This window comes from Erythrolamprus reginae, chromosome 11 (assembly GCF_031021105.1).
Source record: "Erythrolamprus reginae isolate rEryReg1 chromosome 11, rEryReg1.hap1, whole genome shotgun sequence".
Classification (NCBI taxonomy): domain Eukaryota; kingdom Metazoa; phylum Chordata; class Lepidosauria; order Squamata; family Dipsadidae; genus Erythrolamprus; species Erythrolamprus reginae.
This window is the reverse complement of record NC_091960.1, coordinates 4,613,354-4,640,043: the sequence shown is the minus strand read 5'-3', so window position 1 is coordinate 4,640,043 and position 26,690 is coordinate 4,613,354. Positions and strand designations below refer to the sequence as shown.

Below are 26,690 nucleotides of genomic sequence, written 5' to 3'. Positions count from 1 at the left end.
GAAGATATCTGGACATCAACTCCCAGAATTCCCCAGCCGCTGGCTGGGGAATTCTGGGAGTTGAAGTCCAAATATCTTCAAGTTGCCAAGGCTGGGAAACACTGCTCTGAAACATCCAGAGGACCAAACTGCCTTTCTTTCTTTTTTTAATTGACATACACAAAACAACACAAACATAAAACATACACAAGGGATTTTATCCACCCTGCTCTTTTTAGAAGTTGTTCTGAGTACAGTTTTATCATACGTGAACTTTTCTAAAAATAATATACACTGTTATTTACCTTTTACTTCGTTTGCAAATTATTCCATGTGTTTGAATATTCTCTGTAATTATCTTTTAATCAAGCATTAATTATTTCCCCTTTTGTTCTAACCAATCCAATTCCATTTCAATTCAATTTATTAGATTTGTATGCCGCCCCTCTCCGCAGACTCGGGGCGGCTCACAACAATAATAGTGTAAAACAATGTACAATGTGACAAATCTAATTATTTTAAAAGAAAACACATTAAAAAACCCCAACATTTAAAAACCATGCAACACAAGCATACCGTGCATAAAACTATATAAGCCTGGGGGAGATGTCTCAATTCCCCCATGCCTGGCGATATAGGTCGGTCTTAAGCAATTTACGAAAGACAAGGAGGGTAGGGGCAGTTCTAATCTCTGGGGGGAGTTGATTCCAGAGGGTTGGGGCCACCACAGAGAAGGCTCTTCCCCTGGGGCCCGCCAGACGACATTGTTTAATCGATGAGACCCGGAGAAGACCAACTCTGTGGGACCTTATCGGCACTGGAATTCAATTGTAAACCTTGTCCTATACTTTGTAATATTCAGTTTCTTCTTGATCTTCTAACCTTCTCATCATCATGTCCTCAATCTGAGTATTGCATTGGCAGTTCTGTGTTAGCAAAAACTTCAGAAGAGAAGGATTTAGGGGTAGTGATTTCTGACGGTCTCAAAATGAGTGAGTAGTTTGGTCGGGCAGTAGGAAAAGCAAGTAGGATGCTTGGCTGCATAGCTAGAGGTATAACAAGCAGGAAGAGGGAGATTGTGATCCCCTTATACAGAGCGCTGGTGAGACCACATTTGGAATACTGTGTTCAGTTCTGGAGACCTCACCTACAAAAAGATATGGACAAAATTGAAGGGGTCCAAAAACGGGCTACAAGAATGCTGGAAGGTCTTAAGCATCAAATGTATCAGGAAAGACTTCATGAACTCAATGTGTATAGTCTGGAGGACAGAAGGAAAAGGGGGGACATGATCGAAACATTTAAATATGTTAAAGGGTTAAATAAGGTTCAGGAGGGAAGTGTTTTTAATAGGAAAGTGAACACAAGAACAAGGGGACACAATCTGAAGTTAGTTGGGGGAAAGATCAAAAGCAACGTGAGAAAATATTATTTGACTGAAAGAGTAGTAGATCCTTGGAACAAACTTCCAGCAGACGTGGTTGGTAAATCCACAGTAACTGAATTTAAACATGCCTGGGATAAACATATATCCATTGTAAGATAAAACACAGGAAATAGTATAAGGGCAGACTAGATGGACCATGAGGTCTTTTTCTGCCGTCAGTCTTCTATGTTTCTATGTCCATTTCGGTGCATTCTACAATTATCCTTTTCCCCCCCTCCTTTATTTGAATCCTTCGTTCCTCCCCTGACTTCTTTCCTCTGAGTTCTCTTTTTCATTCCCTTTTTTCTTCCAGCCTTTATCTTGAGTTCCTGCTACCTGGCGTTCATCCATGCAGCTTTAAACGAGACTACAAATTCTAGCCTCGCCATCACCATACAGCCGGAATTTCCAGTTGTGGGTGATACTGTTTTTCTCAAGCCCAGAAGCACCCCAGTAAAGACCCTTTCCTGCCAATGGAGCAGAGGGGAAGAGGCTACATACGAAGAGATCTTGGTTTATCATCTAAGTCCAGATATTAGGATAGATAAAAAACCCGGTTTCAATTCAAGGCATATACCAGACAAGGACTGTTCCCTAAGCATCAAAAATGTGAACAGCCTCGATGTAGACTTATATACACTGCAGAGGAATGCGAGCAACAGCTCTGAAGTTGGGAAGGTATACTTACTGATTGTAACAGGTAATTTATTCGTGTGTTTATTTGTTCTATTTATAGATTTATTAGATTTGTCCTGATATCCATGTTGCCTAATTATTTGACTGAAAGAGTAGTAGATCCTTGGAACAAACTCCCAGCAGACGTGGTTGGTAAATCCACAGGAACTGAATTTAAACACGCCTGGGATAAACATAGATCAATCCTAAGATAAAATACAGGAAATAATATAAGGGCAGACTAGATGGACCAGGAGGTCTTTTTCTGCCCTCAATCTTCTATGTTTCTATGATTCAACTTACGAGCGAGTGCAATTTAGTGTTCTGGCTTGTAGTCTGTCCACCCACCTGAATGTAATCGCATCCTATTTATCCACATTTGTGTGCAAGCGAGGGGGTGGAACATGGGCTCATATTTACAAACTGTTGTGGTTAGCTCTGGCCCAGCTCCTGCCCCAAGGACTGTGGATGTGGGGGAGACATCCACATGCTGCAGGCCTGTTTTGCCCCGGTGGAATCTGCTGATGAAGGCTCCTCTGACCAAGAAGACATGAGTGACAGGGAGGAGGAGATTGGGGCAGACAACTCAGAAGGAGATCAATTATCTAGCTCCTCCTTGGATTCAGAACAAGAGTTAATGATACAGCCACGCATGCGGAAAGCGATGCATAGGCAACAACAACTGAGAGATTATTATCAAAGAAAATGAGGCCACCTGTGGTTGAGTGGGGCTGTGGGAATTAGTGAGGCTGCTATAAAGAGCAGCCTGTGGGTTTGGCCATTGTGGAGAATTATTTGATTGTTGTGTTTCGTGCCTGCTTTGCTGACTTCGACCTTGGTGTGTTGCTTTTTCCCTCTTTGAAACTAACCCAGAACAAAGTGTGTTTCACTTTGTGAAAGAAGAAGGACTGTGAATTGCCTCACAGCTGCAAGATAAGTATCACAGAACTGATAAGGGATTTGTAAAAATTACCAGTTTGTTTGGAGACCAGTGCTCTTTGCTATACCAAAAGAGGGCTTGGTTTAAGTGAATTTTCATTATAAAGAACATTGTTTTGAATTTTCAAACGTGTGTGTGTGTGTCTGAAATTTGTACCTGTGAATTTTTGGGAGGAGTCTACTAGAGAGCCCGACAGAATACAAACCAGTAAGGAAGACAACTGAATGCCATCCTTGCTTTCCATTGTATCTTCAGATAATTCCGGAGTCCAGGAGGGAAAAGGTTTATCGCCCGCATCGATTGCTCTGATTTTTGTCGGATGTCTGATTGGGATGACAGTTGTGATGGGTTTAATCTCTTACCAAGTATGGGCACGCAGCAGTAAAAGGTAAGAGCGAAGCTTTGCGTGGTGTTTATTTCAAAAGGCACTTTCCCAAGAAAGCCCTCCGACCACTCGTTTGGACTGCGCGAATAACAACAACAACAACAGCAAAATCCAATCCAAATTTGTGGACAGCCATGTCAATAGGAAAGAAAAGAAACCGACAAGTTATTGGAGGGGCTCTAGATTTATACCAGGTTTTATACGAACACAAGAACAAGGGGGCACAATCTGAGGTTAGTTGGGGGAAAGATCAGAAGCAACGTGAGAAAATATTATTTCACTGAAAGAGTAGTAGATCCTTGGAACAATCTTCCAGCAGACGTGGATGATAAATGCACAGTAACTGAATTGAAACATGCCTGGGATAAACATAGATCCACCCTAAGATAAAATACAGGAAATAGTATAAGGTCAGACGAGATGGACCACGAGGTCTTTTTCTGCCGTCAATCTTCTATGTTTCTATGTATGAATTTAGAGAAATAAAACAAGCAGTGATAGAAAGCGCTCAGGCGGTAATAGTCTTGGGTTGGAAGGAGGCGACAAAATGGACAATACAAAATTGGTCCCGGTACATGGTGGATCATACTCAATTTGAGATTATGGACAAAAAGGATGAACTCGGTTAATGAAACTGATTTGCGACAACTGATGGGACGATGGGACAAGGTAAGATGATATATGGTCAGTAGAATCCGAGACCAAGCTACCAGGAATAAATTGGAATCACTTTATAATATGTAAATAGAGACGTTGCTCTTGAATTAAAATGGTATAGACAAGAAACTCCCCCGATTTGGTGGTGGGGTGTGAATGTTTGTCTGGTGGTGGGCACTAACCACAAGCACCTGTTTTAGGTTGTGTGTGTGTTCATATTTTAAAAAATAAATTGAAAAAATTAAATAAATAAAAAAGACGTTTCAGGAAACAACTGAGTAGCAGCATCAGTGCAAGAAGGAGTGGGTGTTTGTGGAGAGGGAAGAGGGAGGAGGAGGAGGAGGAGGAGGAGGAGGGGGAGGAGGAGGAAGAGGACTGGTAGGGAAGGTTTGCCTATTTGCCGATGACTCTAAAGTGTGCAATAGGGTTGATATTCCTGGAGGGGTCTGTAATATGGTAAATGATTTAGCTTTACTAGATAAATGGTCAAAGCAATGGAAACTGCAGTTTAATGTTTCCAAATGTAAAATAATGCACTTGGGGAAAAGGAATCCTCAATCTGAGTATTGCATTGGCAGTTCTGTGTTAGCAAAAACTTCAGAAGAGAAGGATTTAGGGGTAGTGATTTCTGACAGTCTCAAAATGGGTGAGCAGTGTGGTCGGGCGGTAGGAAAAGCAAGTAGGATGCTTGGCTTCATAGCTAGAGGTATAACAAGCAGGAAGAGGGAGATTGTGATCCCCTTATATAGAGCACTGGTGAGACCACATTTGGAATACTGTGTTCAGTTCTGGAGACCTCACTTACAAAAAGATATTGACAAAATTCAGTGGGTCCAAAGACGGGCTACAAGAATGGTGGAAAGTCTTAAGCATAAAACGTATCAGGAAAGACTTCATGAACTCAATTTGTAGAGTCTGGAGGACAGAAGGAAAAGGGGGGACATGATCGAAACATTTAAATATGTTAAAGGGTTAAATAAGGTCCAGGAGGGAAGTGTTTTTAATAGGAAAGTGAACACAAGAACAAGGCGACACAATCTGAAGTTAGTTGGGGGAAAGATCAAAAGCAACGTGAGAAAATATTATTTGACTGAATGAGTAGTAGATCCTTGGAACAAACTTCCAGCAGACGTGGTTGGTAAATCCACAGTAACTGAATTTAAACACGCCTGGAATAAACATATATCCATTGTAAGATAAAATACAGGAAATAGTATAAGGGCAGACTAGATGGACCAGGAGGTCTTTTTCTGCCGTCAGTCTTCTATGTTTTTATGTTTCTATGACTGTGGGTTTGTCATTTTCTTTGAGAAGTTTCATGGCCAAAATAGATAACATCATCAGTGCTACCAGCGTAAATTTTGACTTAGACATAGACATCAGGGAGAACCTCAGAGACAAGATAAAGAAGGCAGATTCTGGGTGCTTCCATTCTGGATTACTACGTTCGGATGCTAAATTAACTCTTTTTCAGGTAGAAGAAGAATCTTAACCCCAAATGCCAATGGCAGTGCAAGTGAAGTTTGGAGCACAACCATGGATTCCGCAACTCCCACGTTCTCGAAGAAAATAAATCCCGCCTACTTTGGAATTACCGGGAAACCAACAAGCACAGATTAATGGCCCCAGGGCCAAAACATTATTCATACCTGTTGATGAATTAAAAACATCCTTCTGGTGTCCTCCTTTTATCCTGACTATTGGGAAGCATTTCTTCTTCTTCTTTCTTTCTCTGTCCATATTTCAAATGCTTTCTACAATAGGGTTTTTTCCATTGCTCTACTTGCTCCGAATGTTTCTTTCCAAATGCCATTGATGTTCCCAGCTCTTACCGGCTTGCAAGCCCTTTCATTGTTACTCTCTCCAAATAACGTTTTTTTAAAGCCCTAACCAGGGGATAAAATAATGTGCTGGCTAAGGAAGCTAGCCAGATAAATGCCTAGTAAGCAGATTCTTTTCCTAATTTTGTTCCCCTAAAACTAAGATGCGCCTTATTCTCCGGTGCGTCTTATACTCCAAAAATGTGGTAGTTTGGAGAACTGGCAAATACCAGTTCTGGCTGGCCTCAGAGTGGGGAGGGAATGGGGATTTTGCAGTATTCTTCTCATGCCACCCCCACAGCAGCGGTAGTTAAAAAAATAGTTTTCATCACTGGTCATGTTGTTATATTTTTACGGGAAATACTTTTTAGGGGTCGTGGATCGTCCGGTCAAAGGTAACCATGATTCAGGGGTAAGTGAAGGGCTCACATATTCCTTTAGAACAGTGGTTCTCAACCTTTCTAATGCCACAACCCCTTAATACAGTTCCTCATGTAGTGGTGACCCCCAACCATAAGTCGAGCGCCAATCCTCCCAGCAGAGTTTTAAGAAGGTCAGGGGGACAACTCCACTATAAATGCCTGATTGTTCAGATTGTAAAAATATATTCCAAGGTGCCGGAATAGAAACTTTAGTTCCTAACACCATGGAAAATTTGTCTTTTCCTCGTGGTCTTAGGTGACCCCTGTGAAATGGTCATCTGACCCCCAACGGAGTCCTGACCCCCAGGTTGAGAACCACTGCTTTAGAAGATTAACAGCAAGGACAAGAACAACATTGAAACACATTTTTTACTTGTTCGCTGCTCAACTTCTGGGCTGCTCAGCTAGTCTGTGCTGTTTATAATATTTTATTTACCATAATCAGAACTGCAGAAGAAACAATGGCTGCCAACCTGCCTTCCATTGAGGACCTGCATGAGTGGAAAAGACGGCTGTTGATATATTTACTGACCCCTTGCATCCTGGACATAAACTTTTTCAACTCCAACCATCAAACGTTGCTACAGAGACAACTAGACACAAGAACTGTTTCCCCCCGAAACCCCATCACTCTGCTAAACCAATAATTCCCTCAACACTGTCAAACTATTTACTAAGTCTGCACTATTATTACTACTAGTTTTTTTCCCTCATCATTCCTACCATCCTTTTCCTCCCACTTAGGACTATATGATTGTAACTTGTTGCTTTTATCCTAAGATTGTATCCTAAGAGAGGGTCCGCAACTTGGGCGTCCTCCTTGATCCACAGCTCACATTAGAGAAACATCTTTCAGCTGTGGCGAGGGGTGCGTTTGCCCAGGTTCGCCTGGTGCACCAGTTGCGGCCCTATCTGGACCGGGAGTCACTGCTCACAGTCACTCATGCCCTCATCACCTCGAGGCTCGACTACTGTAACGCTCTCTACATGGGGCTACCTTTGAAGAGTGTTCGGAAACTTCAGATCGTGCAGAACGCAGCCGTGAGAGCCATCGTGGGGCTTCCAAGATTCGCCCACGTTTCTTCAACACTCCGCAGTCTGCATTGGTTGCTGATCAGTTTCCGGTTACAATTCAAAGTGTTGGTTATGACCTATAAAGCCCTTCATGGCACCGGGCCAGATTATCTCAGGGACCGCCTTCTGCCGCATGAATCCCAGCGACCAGTTAGGTCCCACAGAGTGGGCCTTCTCCGGGTCCCGTCAACTAAACAATGTTGGTTGGCGGGGCCCAGGGGAAGAGCCTTCTCTGTGGCGGCCCTGGCCCTCTGGAACCAACTCCCCCCAGAGATTAGAATAGCCCCCACCCTCCTCGCCTTTCGTAAGCTTCTTAAAACCCACCTTTGCTGTCAGTCATGGGGGAACTAAGATACTCTTTCCCCCTAGGCCTTTACAATTTTATGCATGGTATATCTGTATGTATGTTTGGTTTTATAACAAGGGTTTTTAGTTGTTTCAGTATTGGATTTTTACATTCTGTTTTTGTCACTGTTGTTAGCTGCCCCGAGTCCACGGAGCAGGGCGGCATACAAATCCAATCAATCAATCAGTCAATAAATCAATATTGATTGTTTCCTCATTGCTTTTTTGATCCCTGTGACAATCATTAAGTGTTGTACCACACGATTCTTGATAAATGTGTATTTTTTTTTATGCACACTGAGGGCATCTGCACCAAAGACAAATTCCTTGTGTGTCCAATCACGCTTGGCAATAAAGAATTCTATATCTCTATATTCTATACCTCATATTTATTTGTGCCTCGCCTTTATTATTCTAGTGAACATATACAACACAATTTTTCCTCACAAAACCAACCCTGTGAGGTGGGTTGGACTGAGGGGGAATTGACTGGCCTAAAGTCACCCAGCTGACTTTCATTCCTAAGGCGGGACTACAGATACACTCGTACACAGTTCGGCAGAGTCTCTGGCTGAGGCCTGGAACAAGGCTGCAGCGGAGGCTCTTGACCGAATTGCGCCGTTGCGACCTCTCCGCGGCACTAGACCCCGTAGAGCTCCATGGTTCAACGAGGAGCTCCGGGAGTTGAAACGCCAGAAGAGACGTCTAGAGAAGCGATGGAGGAAGAGTAAGTCCGAATGCGATCGAACACTTGTAAGAGCACATGTTAAGACTTACAAAGTGGCGCTCAAGGCGGCAAGATGCGCGTATCATTCCGCCTTGATTGCATCAGCGGAATCCCGCCCGGCCGCTCTGTTTAGGGTGACCCGCTCCCTTCTTAATCAGGGGGGAGTTGGGGAGCCCTTGCAGAGTAGCGCCGAGGATTTTAACACGTTTTTCGCTGATAAAATCGCTCGGATCCGAGCGGACCTCGACTCCAATTGGAATACAGAGTCGACTGACAACGAGTCAGTTGAGGTGACTGGGGCACGTACTTGTCCACCTGTCTGGGAAGAGTTTGATCTGGTGACACCTGATGAAGTGGACAAGGCCATTGGAGCTGTGAGTTCCGCCACCTGTTTACTGGATCCGTGTCCCTCCTGGCTGGTTTCGGCCAGCAGGGAGGTGACACGGAGCTGGGTCCAGGAGATTGTCAATGCTTCTTTGGGGAGGGGGTCCTTCCCGGATCCCTACAAGGAGGCACTTGTGCGCCCCCTCCTCAAGAAGCCTTCCCTGGACCCAGCCATTCTCAACAACTATCGACCAGTCTCCAACCTTCCCTTTATGGGGAAGGTTGTTGAGAAGGTGGTGGCGCTCCAGCTCCAGCGGTCCTTGGAAGAAGCCGATTATCTAGGTCCTCAGCAGTCAGGATTCAGGCCCGGCTACAGCACGGAAACTGCTTTGGTCGCGCTGATGGATGATCTCTGGCGGGCCCGGGACAGGGGTTTATCCTCTGTCCTGGTGCTTCTTGACCTCTTAGCGGCTTTCGATACCATCGACCATGGTATCCTTCTGCACCGGCTGGAGGGGTTGGGAGTGGGAGGCACTGTCCTTCAGTGGTTCTCTTCCTACCTCTCTGGCCGGTCGCAGTCGGTGTTAGTGGGGGGTCAGAGGTCGACCTCTAGGTTACTCCCTTGTGGGGTGCCTCAGGGGTCGGTCCTCTCCCCCCTACTATTTAATATCTACATGAAACCGCTGGGTGAGATCATCCAAGGGCATGGGGTGAGGTATCATCAGTATGCAGATGATACCCAGCTTTACATCTCCACCCCTTGTCCAGTCGGCGAAGCAGTGGAAGTGATGTGCCGGTGCTTGGAGGCTGTTGGGGTCTGGATGGGTGTCAACAGACTCAAACTCAACCCGGATAAGACGGAGTGGCTGTGGGTTTTGCCTCCCAAGGACAATTCCATCTGTCCATCCATCACCCTGGGGGGGGAGTCACTAACCCCCTCAGAGAGGGTCCGCAACTTGGGCGTCCTCCTCGATCCACAGCTCACATTAGAGAAACATCTTTCAGCTGTGGCGAGGGGGGCGTTTGCCCAGGTTCGTCTGGTGCACCAGTTGCGGCCCTATTTGGACCGGGAGTCACTGCTCACAGTCACTCATGCCCTCATCACCTCAAGGCTCGACTACTGTAACGCTCTCTACATGGGGCTACCTTTGAAGAGTGTTCGGAAACTTCAGATCGTGCAGAATGCAGCTGCGAGAGCTATCATGGGCTTTCCTAAATTTGCCCATGTCACACCAACACTCCGCAGTCTGCATTGGTTGCCGATCAGTTTCCGGTCACAATTCAAAGTGTTGGTTATGACCTATAAAGCCCTTCATGGCACCGGACCAGAATATCTCCGGGACCGCCTTCTGCCGCACGAATCCCAGCGACCAATTAGGTCCCACAGAGTTGGCCTTCTCCGGGTCCCGTCAACTAAACAATGTCGTTTGGCGGGCCCCAGGGGAAGAGCCTTCTCTGTGGCGGCCCCGACCCTCTGGAATCAACTCCCCCCAGATATCAGAGTTGCCCCCACCCTCCTAGCCTTTCGTAAGCTCCTTAAAACCCACCTCTGTCGTCAGGCATGGGGGAATTGACATGTTCCTTCCCCCTAGGCTTATAAAATTTGTGTATGGTATGCTAGTGTGTATGATTGGTTTTTAACTTGTGGTGTTCTTAAAATTAATTTAATATTGGATTTGTCTTGTATTGCTGTTGCTGTGAGCCGCCCCGAGTCTGCGGAGAGGGGCGGCATACAAATCTGATTAAACTTAAACTTAAACTTAAACTTAAAACTCACAGTCTCCTGGTGATTGGCCCAAAGTCATCCAGCTGACTTCCATTCCTAAGGCGGGACTAGAACTCACAGTCTCCTGGCGATTGGCCCAAAGTCATCCAGCTGACTTTCATTCCTAAGGCGGGACTAGAACTCACAGTCTCCTGGTGATTGGCCCAAAGTCATCCAGCTGACTTCCATTCCTAAGGCGGGACTAGAACTCACAGTCTCCTGGCGATTGGCCCAAAGTCATCCAGCTGACTTCCATTCCTAAGGCGGGACTAGAACTCACAGTCTCCTGGCGATTGGCCCAAAGTCATCTAGCTGAACTTCCATTCCTAAGGCGGGACTAGAACTCACAGTCACTTAGCATTATGACCTCCATCTATCTGACTTGGGGAATCATAATAGGAGTGGAGGTGAATGGGGAAAATAACTGAGAAGCTCAAAGGGAAGAAAGGGGTGGGATGGCTGAGTGGATTGGCTGGTGTGGTCCAGCTAGAAGACCTCAGCTTTGGTGGTTGAAGATGGGAGGAAGGTTGAAGCTCGTAGCTGGGTTTGAAAATTAAGATCTCAGCATGTCCAAGTTGTTTCGATCATGGAGCTACCACTCAGCAGCTGGAGCTGTCTGGTACTTGTTCTAACAGGTAAATGACGGGCCCTTCTGAAATTAACGTATGGGACGGGGAAGGTACGTGGTGGGGAGAAGACACCTCACTTCTTGGATCTCCATTGATCCTTGATGCACCTTCTTCGATCTGGTCTCCACCGTCTTTTGGAAAGCCCTGTTTTATTATTTACTTACTAATTGGATTCCTATGCCGCCCCTCTCCAAGGACTCGGGGCGGCTCGCAACATCTAAAATATACAATGCAAAATATCGTAATCCAATTAATTATTTTAAAAACTAACACCCCCCCTCAAAATCATAGAAAACCATCATTCCATTCACTCCACATTCATTGGGCAGGGGCCCAAGTGAGTCTTCTGACTCTTACGGAAGGCAAACAGGGTGGGGGCAATTCAAATCTCCAGGGGGAGTTTATTCCAGAGGGCCGGGCCCACCACAGAGAAGACTCTTCCCCTGGGTCCTGCCAGACTGCATTGTTTAGTCGACGGGACCCGGAGAAAGCCAACTCTGTGGGACCTAATCAGCCACTGGGACTCGTGCGGACGAAGGCGGTCCCGTAGGTATTCTGGCCCGATGCCATGTAGGGCTTTATAGGTCATGACCAACACTTTGAATTGTGACCGGAAACTGATCGGCAGCCAGTGCAAGCTGCGGAGTGTTGATGAAACATGGGCGTACCTAGGGAGGCCCATAATAGCTCGTGCAGCCGCATTCTGCACAATGTTGTTCTGTCGGGCTCTCTGATAGAATCCTCCCAAAAATTCACAGGTACAAATTTCACACACACACACGTTTGAAAATTCAAAACAATGTTCTTTATGATGACAATTCACTTAAACCAAGCCCTCTTTTGGTATAGCAAAGAGCACTCGTCTCCAAACAAACTGGTAATTTGTACAAGCCCCTTATCAGTTCTGTGATACTTAGCTTGCAGCTGTGAGGCAATTCACAGTCCTTCTTCTTTCACAAAGTGAAACACACTTTGCTCTGGTTTAGTTTCAAAGCGGGGAAAAATCAGCACACAAAAGGTCAAAGTCAGCAAAGCAGTCATGAAACACAATGATCAGATAATCCTCCACAATGGCCAAACCCACAGGCTGCTCTTTATAGCAGCCTCACTAATGACCACAGCCCCACCCAACTACAGGTGGCCTCATTTTCTTTGATAATAATCTCTCAGTTATTGCTGCCTATGCATCGCTCTCCGCATGCGTGGCTGCATAGTTCCCTCTAAGCTGAGCAGTGAGCAATCGCTCACTTAAAAATCATCATCAACTCAGAGTTTTCCAAACCTGCCCAGAAGCCGAGAGGGAAAGAGTGAGAGGGAAGGAGAGAGAGAGGAAGAGAGGAAGAGAGAGAAACAGAGAGAAAAAAGAGAGGAAAGAAAAGAGAAAGAAAAAGAATGGGAGTAAGGAAGAAGAGAAAGAAAATCAAAATCTAGTTTGAAACTAGCTCAACTATTTAAGTGGCATTTTGATATTGATAGAGTTGCCCTATTATGAGCTCACTGTTATAGACACACAGTACAGTATTTTATTTTGAAATTCTCTGAGGCAAAACAGGGTGGGTTTTTTATTTATTTATTTGTTTGTTTGTTTATTTATTTATTTATTTATTTTTTCTGTGCCGCCCAGTCACGAAGGGACTGCCGCTCAGACACTATACTTTTCCGCCCCCCCCAAAAAAAAAATTAGAGGGAACACTGCGTGGCTGTATCATTAACTCTTGTTCTGAATCCAAGGAGGAGCTAGATAATTGATCTCCTTCTGAGCTGTCTGCCACACTCTCCTCCTCCCTGTCACTCATGTCTTCTTGGTCAGAGGAGCCTTCATCGGCAGATTCCACCGGGGGCAAAACAGGCCTGCAGGATGTGGATGTCTCCCCCACATCCACAGTCCTTGGGGCAGGACCTGGGCCAGAGCTGAAGTTTCGGAACACTTTTCAAAGTGTTCAAAGTTAATGTCCGAGACGCGGTATGGGTTGCTCTTTCTCTTAGAAATGTCTGGGTTTTTTTCTCCCCGCAGCTCGTATCTTGATTTCACCTTTGTTATTTGCACAAATTGGCAGCACTGCAACTCTTACGGTCCACATGGAGCCCACATTCTTCGAAGAAGGAGGGGACGTCAGTTTATTTCCAGGAGAAAACAGGAACGACACCATTACCTGCGTGTGGTACAAGAGACGGAAGGAAACCTTGGTCTATTCTGAAATCTTGATTTATTACGCACAGGCTCGCAAGGTCTATTTCTTGGACGCCTACGACAAACGCTACTTTGTTGGGAAGGACTGCCTGCTGCACCTCCATAAACTGAAATTGGAAGACCGAGCTGTTTATGCGTTACACAGGAAGGGGCCCGACATAATGGAAACAGGAGAAAAATTGTTAGAGATCTCCAGAGCTAAACACACCCTTTCCATAATCCTGCCCTACGGACTCTTCATCTGGTGGTGCGTTTGGTTCAACAGCTGCTAGCCATGTCCCGCTTTGAATCTGGTGCCAATAAAGTTGTGGAAACAGGGATTGGCTTAGTTACTCGGATGTTTATCCCGCTGTTATTATTTTTAAGGAAATAATTTAAGTATTTTAGGGGTTGCGTGCCGCCGGTGCTACAGGTGCACACGGGCGTCTGGCGTGGGCGTGCACCACCAGTGTGAGATTTGGCTTCTGCGCATGCGCCCAGAAGCGAAATCTCGCACAAGGATGCTTACACGCCTGAGATTTTGGCAATTTTCACCAATTTCTTTGCTTCACTGCTAATACTCTTTCCTCCTCATATTTTCCCCACCACAGCCCTGTGTGGTGAGTTAGTCTAGGAGAGAGGGAGTGATGGAAAGCCCCCTGTCAGTTTTCATGCTTAAGGAGAGACTAGAACTCGATCATCTCCTGGTGATTGATCTAAAGCAGTGTTTCCCAACCTTGGCAACTTGAAGATACAGTGATACCTCATTTTACGAACTTAATTGGTTCCGGGACGAGGTTTGTAAGGTGAAACGTTTGTAAGACGAAACAATGTTTCCCATAGGAATCAATGGAAAAGCAATTAAAAAGCCCAAAACTCACCCCTTTTGCCAGCTGAAGTTCCCGTTTTTGCGCTGCTGGGATTCCCTTGAGGCTCCCCTCCATGGGAAACCCCACCTCCGGACCTCCATGTTTTTGCGATGATGCAATTTTGCTGAGGCTCCCCTCGCTGGGAAACCCCACCGCCGGACTTCCGTTGCCAGTGAAACGCTCGTTTTTGCGCTGCTAGGATTCCCCTGCAGCATCGCAAAAACACGGAAGTCCGGAGGTGGTGTTTCCCATGGAGGGGAGCCCCAGGGGAATCCCAGCAGCGCAAAAACGGGCGCTTCGCTGGCAACAGAAATCTGGAGGCGGGGCACCTCAGTGGCAGCAGCTTGGGTTTGTAAGGTGAAAATAGTTTGGAAGAAGAGGCAAAAAAATCTTAAACTCCGTGTTTGTATCTCGAAATGTTTGTATGACGAGGTATCACTGTACTTGGACTTCAACTCCCAGAATTCCCCAGCCAGCAAATGCTGGCTGGGGAATTCTGGGAGTTGAAGTCCAAATATCTTCAAGTTGCCAAGGTTGGGAAACATTGATTTAAAGTCACCCACCAGCTTTCATGCCTAAAGTGGGAATAGAACTCATAATCCCCTAGCGATTGGCCCAAACGTCACCCACCAGCTCCCCAAATCAACACAGGCTGTGGAAACGTTTGCATCATGAGGAAAAATAGAGAGGCACATGGTCAAATGGCTACCCAGTTGCATGACCACCAAGCCATGCCTACGAAACGAGCCACAGTAAAAAATTTGGTAGCCCGTCACTGGCCATGCCCACAAAATAAGCCACGCCCACAGCACGGTAGTCAACATTTTGGCTGTCCCTCACTGGGGCCGAAGGAACGAATAGAATAGCATTTTTTATTGGCCAAGTGTGATTTGTCTTGGTGCATATCCTCTCAGTGTACATAAAAGGAGAAGATACATTTGTCAAGAATCAACACTTAATGATTGTCATAGGGGTCAAATAAACAATGAAGAAACAATCAATATTAATAAAAGTCTACAAGCAACAAGTTACAGTCATCCAGTCCAAAGTGGAAGAAAATGGGTGATAGGAATGATGATAATAATAATAATAATAAATTGAACGGGTCCAAAGACGGGCTACAAGAATGGTGGAAGGTCTTAAGCATAAAACGTATCAGGAAAGAGTTAATGAACTCAATCTGTATAGTCTGGAGGACAGAAGGGAAAGGGGGGAACATGATCGAAACATTTAAATATGTTAAAGGGTTAAATAAGGTCCAGGAGGGAAGTATTTTTAATAGGAAAGTGAACACAAGAACAAGGGGACACAATCTGAAGTTAGTTGGGGGAAGGATCAAAAGCAACGTGAGAAAATATTATTTCACTGAAAGAGTAGTAGATCCTTGGAACAAACTTCCAGCAGACGTGGTTGGTAAATCCACAGTAACTGAATTTAAACATGCCTGGGATAAGCATAGATCCATCCTAAGATAAAATACAGGAAATAGTATAAGGGCAGACTAGATGGACCACGAGGTCTTTTTCTGCCGTCAGTCTTCTATGTTTCTATGTTTCTAAGAAACAATCAATATTAATAAAAGTCTTAGGATACAAGCAACAAGTTACAGCCATACAGTCCTAAGTGGGAGAAAATGGGTGATAGGAATGATGATGATAATAATAATAATAATAATAATTATTATTATTATTATTATTATTATTATTATTATTATTATTATTATTATTATTATTTATATTTGTATGCCGCCCCTCTCCGAAAAACTCCGAATGATGAGAAAAAACTAGTAGAAGTGCAGACTTAATAAAAACTTTGACAGTGTTGAGGGAATTATTTGTTTAGCAGAGTGATGGCATTCGGGAGGGGGGGGGGAACTGTCCTTGTGTCTAGTTGTCTTGGTGTGCCGTGCTCCATACGGTTGTTTTGAGGGTAGGAGTTGAAACAGTTTATGTCCAGGATGCGAGGGGTCAGTCAATATTTTCCCCGCCCTCTTTTTGACTCGTGCAGTCTACCGGTCCTCAATAGAAGGCAGGTTGGCAGCAATTGTTTTTTTCTCTCTGTAGTTCTTTCTCCATCTCCCTTATTCCTCTCCATGGGTTTCTGGCCTGCTTTGTGACGTCGTCCTCTGCCTTGAGAGCTCACAAAGGAATGGTGGGAGGGGCTGACAGTGAGGTAGGCTGGGGAAGCAGGAGTTCAGGACTCTCCCTTGTACAAGTCCACTGGCAGGGTGGGTAAAAGACAGGAGGGAAACTGAGGCACCTGGCTGGGCGCTTGGAGGGTCTCCCAGCATGTCACAAGCCCTTTTGTCCTAGATCTGCTAAGAACATCATGGCAAGTCTGCCCAAGCGCAAGCAACCATCAGGACGGAGGCCAGCCCAGCTAGCCTGGCTTCTCACAGGTCGGTGGAGCAGGTTCTGGGATAACAAGGGGGAGGGCTCTGGGGACCGAGAAGGACCCGCGAGAACGTCTCGAGGGGCCCCTGGCCCAACGGAGCGGCCAGTTGCTTGGAATTAACCAAGCACCTTATATTTGAAGACGATGCCTCTTTATTTATGTTTCTATTTATAAATATTACATTTATTTAGAGGGACTCTGGGTGGCTTAAAACAAAAATCAACATCTAAAAAGACAAAGGCCATTTAAAACCTGTTAATAAAATCATATTTATCTGTTGTAGCCGTATCTAGAAGATGAGTCGTTTGATCAACAGCTCCCTAGATATAAATATGCTGGTAGAGAGATAGAGATAGAGATAGAGATAGAGATAGAGATAGAGATGGAAAGAGAGAGAGAGAGAGAGAGAGAGAGATAGGCATTAATCAAGCACCTTATATTTTAAGACAATGTCTGTTTATTTATAGAGATAGAGACAGATGATAAAGTTAGCGGTAGAGAAAGAGAGAGATAGAGATGACAGAGATAGATATAGATAAAAATATAAATAGAGATGATAGATAGAGATAGAGATAGAGACAGAGATGATAGAGCTGGAGCTAGATAGAGATAGAGATAGAGGAGAGATAGAGATAGAGACAGAGACAGATAGAGATAGAGATGATAGAGATAGAAATAATGATAGAGAAAGAGACAGAGATAGAGATGATAGATATAGAAATAATGATAGAGATAGAGACAGAGACTGACAGATAGAGTTAGAGATAGCGATAGAGATAGAGATGATATATAGATAGAGATGATAGAGATAGAGGAGAGACAGAGATAGAGATAGAGATAGAAATGATATAGAAAGAGATAGATATGATAGAGATGGAGCTAGAGACAGAGACAGAGATGATAGAGATAGATAGATAGATAGATAGATAGATAGATAGATAGATAGATAGATAGGAAGATATATATATATATATATATATATATATATATATATATATATATATATATATAGATAGATAGATAGATAGATAGATAGATAGATAGATAGATAGATAGGAAGATAGATAGATAGATAGATAGATAGATAGATAGATAGATAATAGATAGATAGATAATAGATAATAGATGGACAGATATAGATAGATAGATAGATAATAGATAGATAATAGATAGATAGATAATAGATGGACAGAGATAGATAGATAGATAGATAGATAGATAGATAGATAGATAGATAGATAGATAGATAGATAGATGATAGATAGATAGATAGATAGGAAGATAGATAGATAGGAAGATAGATAGATAGATATGATAGATATGATAGAAATAGAGAGAGAGAGAGAGATGATATAGAGATGTAGAGATATAAACGTTGAATGCCTTCTCTTTCGCAGCTCATCTTGTGACTTCCTACTTTATGCTCATACAAGCGGAGCAGCCGCCCGATTTCACAATCACCTTCAAACCACCCCACCCCACAGAAGGAGACGATGTCCAGCTCATTCCCAAAAAGCCCACAAACGACACCAGTTCGTGCTCCTGGTTCCGCGGAGACAACGTAACTTACATTGAAATCATGGTGTACTTCCCGCTGAACCGCACCACCGTGCCTCTGCGTGGCTTCTTCCCCGGATGCACCGCAACCCATGACTGCGTCCTTACCATCCACAATATTTCATATCAAGACATGGCCCTCTACGGGGTGCTCATGACCACCCCTAAAAAATCCTTTTTGGGGAGAGGGTTCTTAGAGGTCACAAGAGGTAAATTCACATGCTTACTGGTGGTTTGTTTTTATTGATTGGTTGATTGATTTTGTCCAATACACAATGAGGGTTTTATTGGCCATACACATAGTAAAATACATGATGAAGGTTATAGAGGATAAACTCATGGTAAAATTTATTTATTTATTTATTTGTTTTGTCCAAGTAGGATGCCTCTAAAGTGTGCAATGGGGTTGATATTCCTGAAGGGGTCTGTAATATGGTAAATGATTTAGCTGTACTAGATAAGTAGTCAAAGTGATGGAAACTGCAGTTTAATGTTTCCAAATGTAAAATAATGCACTTGGGGAAAAGGAATCTTCAATCTGAGTATTGTATTGGCAGTTCTGTGTTAGCAAAAACTTCAGAAGAAAAGGATTTAGGGGTAGTGATTTCTGACAGTCTCAAAATGGGTGAACAGTGCAGTCAGGCGGTAGGGAAAGCAAGTAGGATGCTTGGCTGCATAGCTAGAGGTATAACAAGCAGGAAGAGGGAAATTGTGATCCCGCTGTACAGAGCGCTGGTGAGACCCCGTTTGGAATAATACTGTGTTCAGTTCTGGAGACCTCACCTACAAAAAGATATTGACAAAATTGAACGGGTCCAAAGACGGGCTACAAGAATGGTGGAAGGTCTTAAGCATAAAACTTATCAGGAAAGACTTCATGAACTCCATCTGTATAGTCTGGAGGACAGAAGGAAAAGGGGGGACATGATCGAAACATTTAAATATATTAAAGGGTTAAATAAGGTCCAGGAGGGGAGTGTTTTTAATAGGAAAGTGAACACAAGAACAAGGGGACACAATCTGAAGTTAGTTGGGGGAAAGATCAAAAGCAACATGAGAAAATATTATTTTACTGAAAGAGTAGTAGATCCTTGGAACAAACTTCCAGCAGACGTGGTTGGTAAATCCACAGTAACTGAATTAAACATGCCTGGGACAAACATATATCCATCCTAAGATAAAATACAGAAAATAGTATAAGGGCAGACTAGATGGACCATGAGGTCTTTTTCTGCCGTCAGACATCTATGTTTCTATGTCCAATACACAATAATACACAATGAGGGTTATGGAGGATATAATCAGGTAGAATGTATTAAAGGGGGAATAGAGGAGAAAATAAAGGAGTGAAATATAACTATGAGAAAATAGCAGAAAAAGATATAGGGATAGAAGAGAAGATATAGGAGATATAGGAGAGACAATAGGACAGGGGACGACAGGCACTCTGGGGTACTTATGTACACCCCTTACTGACCTCTTAGGAAGTGGTGAGGTCAGCCGTGGATAGTCTAAGGGTAAAGTGTTGGGGGTTAGGGGATGATACTACAGAGTCCGGTAGTGAATAACACGCTTCAACAACTCCGTTACTAAAGTCGTATTTTTTACAGTCAAGTTTGGAGCGGTTAATATTAAGCTTGTATCTGTTGTGGGCTCTTGTGTTGTTGTGGTTCAAGCTGAAGTAGTCTTTGACAGGCAGGACGTTGCAGCATATGATCTTGTGGGCAATACTTAGATCATGTTTATATATAATCAAGTAGAATGTATTAAAGGGGGGATAGAGGAGAAAATAAAGGAGTGAAATATAACTATGAGAGAATAGCAGAAAAAGATATAGGGATAGAACATATCAGTGAAAGAATAGAAGAAGCGATATAGGAATAGAAGAAAGGTATAGGAGATATAGGAGAGCAATAGGACAGGGGACGGAAGGCACTCTAGTGCACTTGTACTCACCCCTTACTGACCTCTTAGGAATCTGGATAGGTCAACCGTGGATAATCCAAGGGTATAGTGTTGGGTGTTTGGGGATGACATTGAAATGGATGTCCATGTGCTGCCTCTATGTTGGTTGAGGAAGGCAGGATTCCCTTGAGTACCATTTGTTGGGGGTCCAAGGAAAGGGAGAGTCTTGCCTTCTCTTTCTGCTCAAGATCCCCATGGACAATGGGTGGGCCACTGTGTGACACAGAATGCTGGACTCAATGGGCTTTGGCCCGATTCAGCCTGGCTCTTCTTATGTTCTTATGATAGATAGACAGATATGGGTGGAGAGACAGACAGACAGACAGACAGACAGACAGGTGACAGATAATGGATGGATGGATGGTGGATGGATGGATGGATAGATAGAGAGGTTATTGAAACGGATGTCCAAGTGCCACCTCTATGATGGTTGAGGCAGGCAGGGTTCCCTTGGGTCCCATTTGTTGGGGGTCAAGGGAAAGGGAGGGTTTTGCCTTCTCTTTCTGCTCAAGATCCCCATGGACAATTGGGGGCCCACTGTGGGACACAGAATGCTGGACTCGATGGTCTTTGGCCCGATTCAGCCTGTTTATATTCTCATGTTCCTGGAATTCTTGGACTGGTCTAAAGGGGGGAATAATTCGGTTGTCTTCCCTTTATGTCTGCAGTGGAAATGCCGATGAGGATACTGAGAAGTCTGGGCGCGGGAGTTATTGCTGGCATTTCCGCTGGGTGCCTCATTGGGATCTTGCTGATCACCGGCCTGGTGGCGTATCACGTCAGACGAACCAATTTAAGGTAATGTAAACTCCTCCTCCACTGAAGCCGACCCAGTTGTGAACTTTTGGAAAAAGGCAAAGGCAGAGCGGGAAAAAACTCAACGCTGAATGACCGAACATGCAGGGGTGTCAAAACTCAATGTTTGGACAGGGAATCTTTGCTCACGGTCACTCATGCCCTTATCCCCTCAAAGTTCAACTACTGCAATGCTCTCAACCTGGGGCTACCAGTAATGGGCAGCCAAACTTTTTACTGCCACACGGTGGGTGTGGCTTATTTTGTGGGTGTGGCTTAATGGTCACGTGACTGGGTAGGAGTGGCTTGCCGGCCATGTGCCAGGTGGGAGTGGCTTGAATGATCATCATCGTACAAGTGAACTGTTAAGTCCTCGACTTACCACCTTACCAGTGTCGCTCACTGGGGTGACAATTTGCTTCGCGTTTCCCGTGCTCTCCTTCCTGGGTCGCCCCCCCCCCAACTCAGGCTGGGTAGCCAGGCAAACGGGTGCTACCAGAAGCATAAATTCTGCCAGCGCCGCTTCCACCCACGCCATCAGGTAGGAGGTGGCCGCATGAGGCTGGAGGGGAGCCGGCAAGAGAGAGGGAAGCTCGTCCGAGGCCAGGAAGGAGGAAAGAGGAAAAAAGCAAGGAGCGCAGACACAGCAGCAGCAGCAGGGGGAAAAAGGAGAGCCAAACCGAGACCAGTAATCCAGGAAGTGACAGCCGCCGATCAGCTGGAGCTGCACACGCTTCTTCATTTATGCTGGTGGAACTGTGTTCCACCCCGACCTGCCTGCTGCCCACTCCTGGGGGCTACCTTTATAACTTCAAATTGTCCAAAATGCAGCATCGGTTATGGGCCTTCCAAGGCATACCCATATTTCACCATCACTCCGCGGACTGCATTGGTTGCCGATTAGTTTCTGGACACAATTCAAAGTGTTGGTTATGACCTACAGAGCCCTACATGGCATCGGGCCAGATTACTTCCAAGACCGTCTTCTGCTGCACGAATTCCAGTGTCCGGTCTGGTCCCACAGAGTCGGTCTCCTCAGGGTCCCGTCAACCAGACAATGTCGTTTGGTGGGACCTGGGGAAGAGCCTTCTCTGTGGGGCCCCAGCCTTCTGGAATCAGCTCCCCCCAGAGATTCACACTGCCCCCACCCTCCTTGCCTTCCGTAAACATTTAAAGACCTATTTATGCCACCAGGCTTGGGGCCATTAGAACTTAGCCCTCTGACCAACGAATGTCTAGTATGTTTTGTTGAATGAATGGTGATGAATGTATTTTTTAAAAAAAAATATGTTAGAGTTTTTAAGCCATTTTTAGCCAGATTAATTGGATTTTTAGATGTATTGTTATGTTGTTTTGATATGTTGTCAGCCGCCCGAGTCCTCGGAGAGGGGCGGCATACAAATCCAATAAATAAATAAATAATAAATCTCATGGAGGGTCTGCGCCAGGGCTGTGGTTGACCTTGGGAGCCCGGTTGGGCATCAGTGAAGGGCTACCTGTCACTGGCGTTCCAAGTGACCTCGCGGTGACCAGCGCGGGCGCATTTGGCATGTGGGTGCGCATGCATTGATGTGAAATTTGGCTTCCAGAAGTGAAGTCTCACGTGAGGATGCTCGTGTGTGCGAGATTTTGTGGATTTTCGGCGATTTCTTCACTTCCACACATGCGCAGAAGCAAAAAAAAAAAAATTGGCAAAAATCTGTGAAATCTCATGCGCGTGAATGTCCATGCACTAGATTTTCCTACTCACATTTGCACATGTTGGGGGTGCAGTGATCAGTGTTGGGCTGCCCCTGGTACGCCTGGGATTGCTGATCCGTTAGCGGAAATGGTGATATGTGCGCATCTGTGCGTTACTGCCATGTTCCCTGTGCACCCTCATGGAAGAATTTGCTTCCGCGCATACCTGGAAGCAAAGAAATGGGTGAAAATCGTGACTTTCAGCCTTTCTTTGCTTCTGCACATGTGCGGGCGAGCGGGTGTGATATTTCGGCAATTTTCACTTAAGTTCTCTGCAAAAATCTGAACGGTCAAAGCAAATTGGCGATTGGATTGGAATTCAAGGAGGGCTGGACTTAGATTTCTTGTGGGAGGACAGGCATTTGAGACTGATAGCATCTTTCACCCTTCCCTCAGTCTCAACCTCCTCATTTCCTGCATCAAAAGGCATTTTGTAGGATCCAACACCATCTTTCTCTCTCTCCTGTTCTTTCTCTCCTTAGGCGTGCAAATACTACACAACCAGCAAGCAACACCACAAACCAGGATACGTAAGTATTAGTGGCTAAACCTGACCCAAGGTTCTGCCTTGGTTTCATCTTTCCCAATAAGCCACCAAGTCGGGAGATCATTTAAAGAGATTTATTAGAGTACAGTACTCTGATAAAATGGGAGCCCTCTATTCAAAAGAGGAAAGCCCCAAGACCCATCGTTCATTCCCCTGTAGGGTTAAGACGTCAAAGAAAAAGGAAAGGTGATTGGCCAGGATTAAAGTAATCTCCCCTTTGCATAACGTGTAGTCGAACATACTACGTATTTGCATCCCAACATCTCACACGTTTATTAAAACAAGGTCTGACATCAGAAGCAACAGAATAACAGAGTTGGAAGAGAGCTTGGAGGTCATCTACTCCAGCCCCCTGCTCAAGCAGGAGACCCTACAGCATTTTTGACCGATGGCAGTCCAGTCTCCTTGAAAGCCTCCAATGATGAAGCTCCTACAACTTCTGTCCCATCGGTTGATTGTTCTCGTAGTCAGAAAATCTTTCCTTATTTCTATGTTGAATCTCTCCAAACCAGAAACTAATTAGTACTAACAAGAAAAAACAACAACCCGTTCTCTTCTCAGGAGATATTCTCAGGAGATATTTGCCACTCATCCCTTCTATAGTCTAGAGTCAACGACTATTTCGCCTTCAATGACAACAACACAAGCACGCAACAGATACAAATTTAATCAAAGCGATACAAAGCAATTTGCAAAAATAAACTGCTCTAAGCTGCAGGAAATACGACTTTAGTAACCGAGTAGTTGATGCACGGAGCTCACTACCGGACTCTGTAGTATCATCACCTAACCCCCCAAAACTTTACCCTTACACTTTCCACTGTTGTCCTCTCCCAATTCCTAAGAGGTCAGTAAGGGGTGTGCATAAGTGAGAGAGAAAGAGAGGGGGGGAGGGAGGAAGAGGGAGAGAGGCAGGGCTTGGACCGTCCATCAGCCCTCAGATGGAGAGTCAACAACCCCAGGTCTGGAGGTGGCTGATGAGGAAGAGGAGAAACAGCTGTGTCCTATGCCTGACATGTGGATGCCCAGAAGGAAGAGGAGAGGAGAGCAGTGGAAATCTACGGGCTGGTCCTTGGAACAGAAGATCTACCACTGCTAGCAAGGCCCCACCCTAGCTCTGGGGATAAAAGGCAGGGGGCAGAGAAGAATAAGGGTGGCAGACAACTGTTCATCTCCCCTGCCAGACAGATGTGTCAGCCTGCAGTGAGAGAAAAACTTTTTGCTGGTGCTCCTAATTAAAGGAATCTTTGAGTTAAGTGTTTTGGGATAAAAAGGAGAAATATTGGGGGAAAGGAAGAAAGAGAAAGAAAGAACTCACTGCTCGTTTGAAAGAATTCCTGTTTAGTTTATACCTCCACTTTTTTCCCCTGTAGATCAGCAAATAAAGAAGGAAACAGCCAGAATGCGGATGCAGAAGGAAATAAAACTTGATGGGTTAGTTCTTCGGATTATTCGGTCTTACCTTTCTTAATACCAACCTACATTGACTAAGAATGGAATACAGGTAGTCCTGGACTTACAACCATTTGTTTAATGACTATTCAAAATTGCAATGGCACTGATAAAAGGAGTGACTTAGGATTGTTTTTCATGCAGGCAGCATGAAATTTTATTTATTTATTTATTTATTTATTTTATTTGTCATGCAAATATAGTATTGTATTGTAATGATTGTATGGTAATTATCAAAAATTCAGATGCTTGGCAACTGGTGTGTACTTAGGACGGTTGCAATAACCCAGGGCAGGGGTAGGCAAAGTTGGCTCTTCTATGACATGTGGACTTCAACTCCCAGAATTCCTGAGCTAGCCTGATTGGCTCAGGAATTCTGGGAGTTGAAGTCCACATGTCATAGAAGAACCAACTTTGCCTACCCCTGACCCAGGGTTGTGTAATCACATTCTGACATTCAATGGGGAAGACCCCAGATAGCGGTGTTATTGATTCTCTTAACCACTGTGGCCAGGAGTGTCGTAAAATCGGTCAAAACTCACTTAACAGCTGTCTTGCTTAGCAACAGAAATTTTGAACTCGGTTGTGGTCATAAGTTGAGGACTACTTGTAATCGCAATCCCCCCCCTTCCCCAATTTTTTTATTACGATGTAATTAGGTTATTATCTTGATAATCACCAAGTCAAATTTTAGCCAAGATTACTGCGTTTAGACTTGAGAATCTTTTGATTCTCAGTGTTTCTCAAACTGACCAATTTAAGAGAGAGGGACTTCAACTCCCAGAATTCCCCAGAGCTGGCTGGGGAATTCTGGGAATTAGTGTCGAAAGATCTTAAAATGGCCAAGCGTTAGAAATTCTGTTTATATAAAAGACCACTGAAAACAGAGAACAGTCACCATGTGTTTTACTGCTCAACTATGTAAATCCACATCTCTTAAAGTGGCCAGCTTCCTTGGTAGGAAAATTTGAAGTGAGGTTTGACCCTAGTGCAGTGATGGTGAACCTTTTTTCCCTTGGGTGCCAAAAGTGTGTGGACACACACGATCACACCTGTATGAGTGCCCACACCCATAATTCAATGCCTGGGATGGGTGAAAATTGTCTCCCTTGGAGGTCATCTGGAGGCCAGAAACACCCTGTTTCCCAACCTCTGGTGGGCCGGTAGGTTCGTTTTTCACCCTTCTTGGCTTCCAGGAAGGAGCGTGCTGGAGCTAAGCTAAGGTAACAGCTCATGTGCTGACAGATATGATTGGGTGTGCTACCCATGGCATCCATGCCATAGGTTAGCCATCACTCCCCTAGTGGTTTTGATAAAATTCACCTCTGGTTTTTGGAAGGTTGGTCTTAAATAAGCTGTGCAATTGTCGGGCTCTGATTTTTGTTCTTCTTTTCAGGTTAAAAACAAACCAAAACACCACCCACCCCGAACAGTTCGAATTCAACCAGCACAGTGGAATTTGCAGCTTTCCATCCAAGAAAAGGAATTCCATCCATCTGGGAAGCCCAGGCCATCTTAACGCATGCTTTAAGCAACAGCATTTTACCCTCTAAAATCCCAGGGGCAGCAAAATAGCTTCCTGTGTCACGATGGAATAAAGTCCTGACTGTACGACAATTGTAGCATGGGCTTTTTGTGTTGTAGTTTTACTCCTAACTAACTGCCGTCTCAGGACTCTAGGAAATAATGAATCATATTACATAAGTAATATTACACACCCGTTCACCTTGCATATTTCCAGTAGAATGTTAAAAATACATGTTGGCATAGGTGTCAAGATAAAGGAGTTTGCTTTGGGAATGCCTGGTAGGTGCAGAACCTTTGGCAAAATGTGCAAGAGGATATTAATAAGATGTTAAATATACGATGGATAATTACCAAGGAAATGGCAGTATTAGTTAAAAGCAATGCGATGGGAGAATTTAGAGAAATGAAAGGAGCAGCGATGGAAAGCGCTCAGGCGGTCATAGTCTTGGGTTGGAAGGAGGCGACAAAATGGACAATACAAAATTGGTCCCGGTACATGGTGGATC

The 26,690-nt window shown here is 44.6% G+C and overlaps 1 protein-coding gene across 5 annotated transcripts in view; it reads left to right on the top strand.

The window, feature by feature from the left end:
- The window catches only part of LOC139174108 (uncharacterized), a 209,150-nt gene extending 182,876 nt beyond the window's left edge, over positions 1–26,274 (top strand). For 2 of the 5 annotated variants that reach the window (XM_070764193.1, XM_070764194.1), the window contains exons 2-9: positions 1,719–2,105; positions 3,276–3,408; positions 16,520–16,605; positions 17,999–18,367; positions 20,792–20,921; positions 23,141–23,188; positions 24,579–24,639; positions 26,054–26,274. In XM_070764193.1, coding sequence (XP_070620294.1) covers positions 3,353–3,408; positions 16,520–16,605; positions 17,999–18,367; positions 20,792–20,921; positions 23,141–23,188; positions 24,579–24,636 — 747 coding nt within the window. In that variant the 5' untranslated portion in view covers positions 1,719–2,105; positions 3,276–3,352 and the 3' untranslated portion in view covers positions 24,637–24,639; positions 26,054–26,274. The remainder of the gene's footprint in view (positions 1–1,718; positions 2,106–3,275; positions 3,409–16,519; positions 16,606–17,998; positions 18,368–20,791; positions 20,922–23,140; positions 23,189–24,578; positions 24,640–26,053) is intronic. The other 3 variants (XM_070764196.1, XM_070764195.1, XM_070764198.1) reach the window with 2 other exon arrangements.
- The last annotated feature ends 416 nt before the right edge of the window (positions 26,275–26,690 follow it).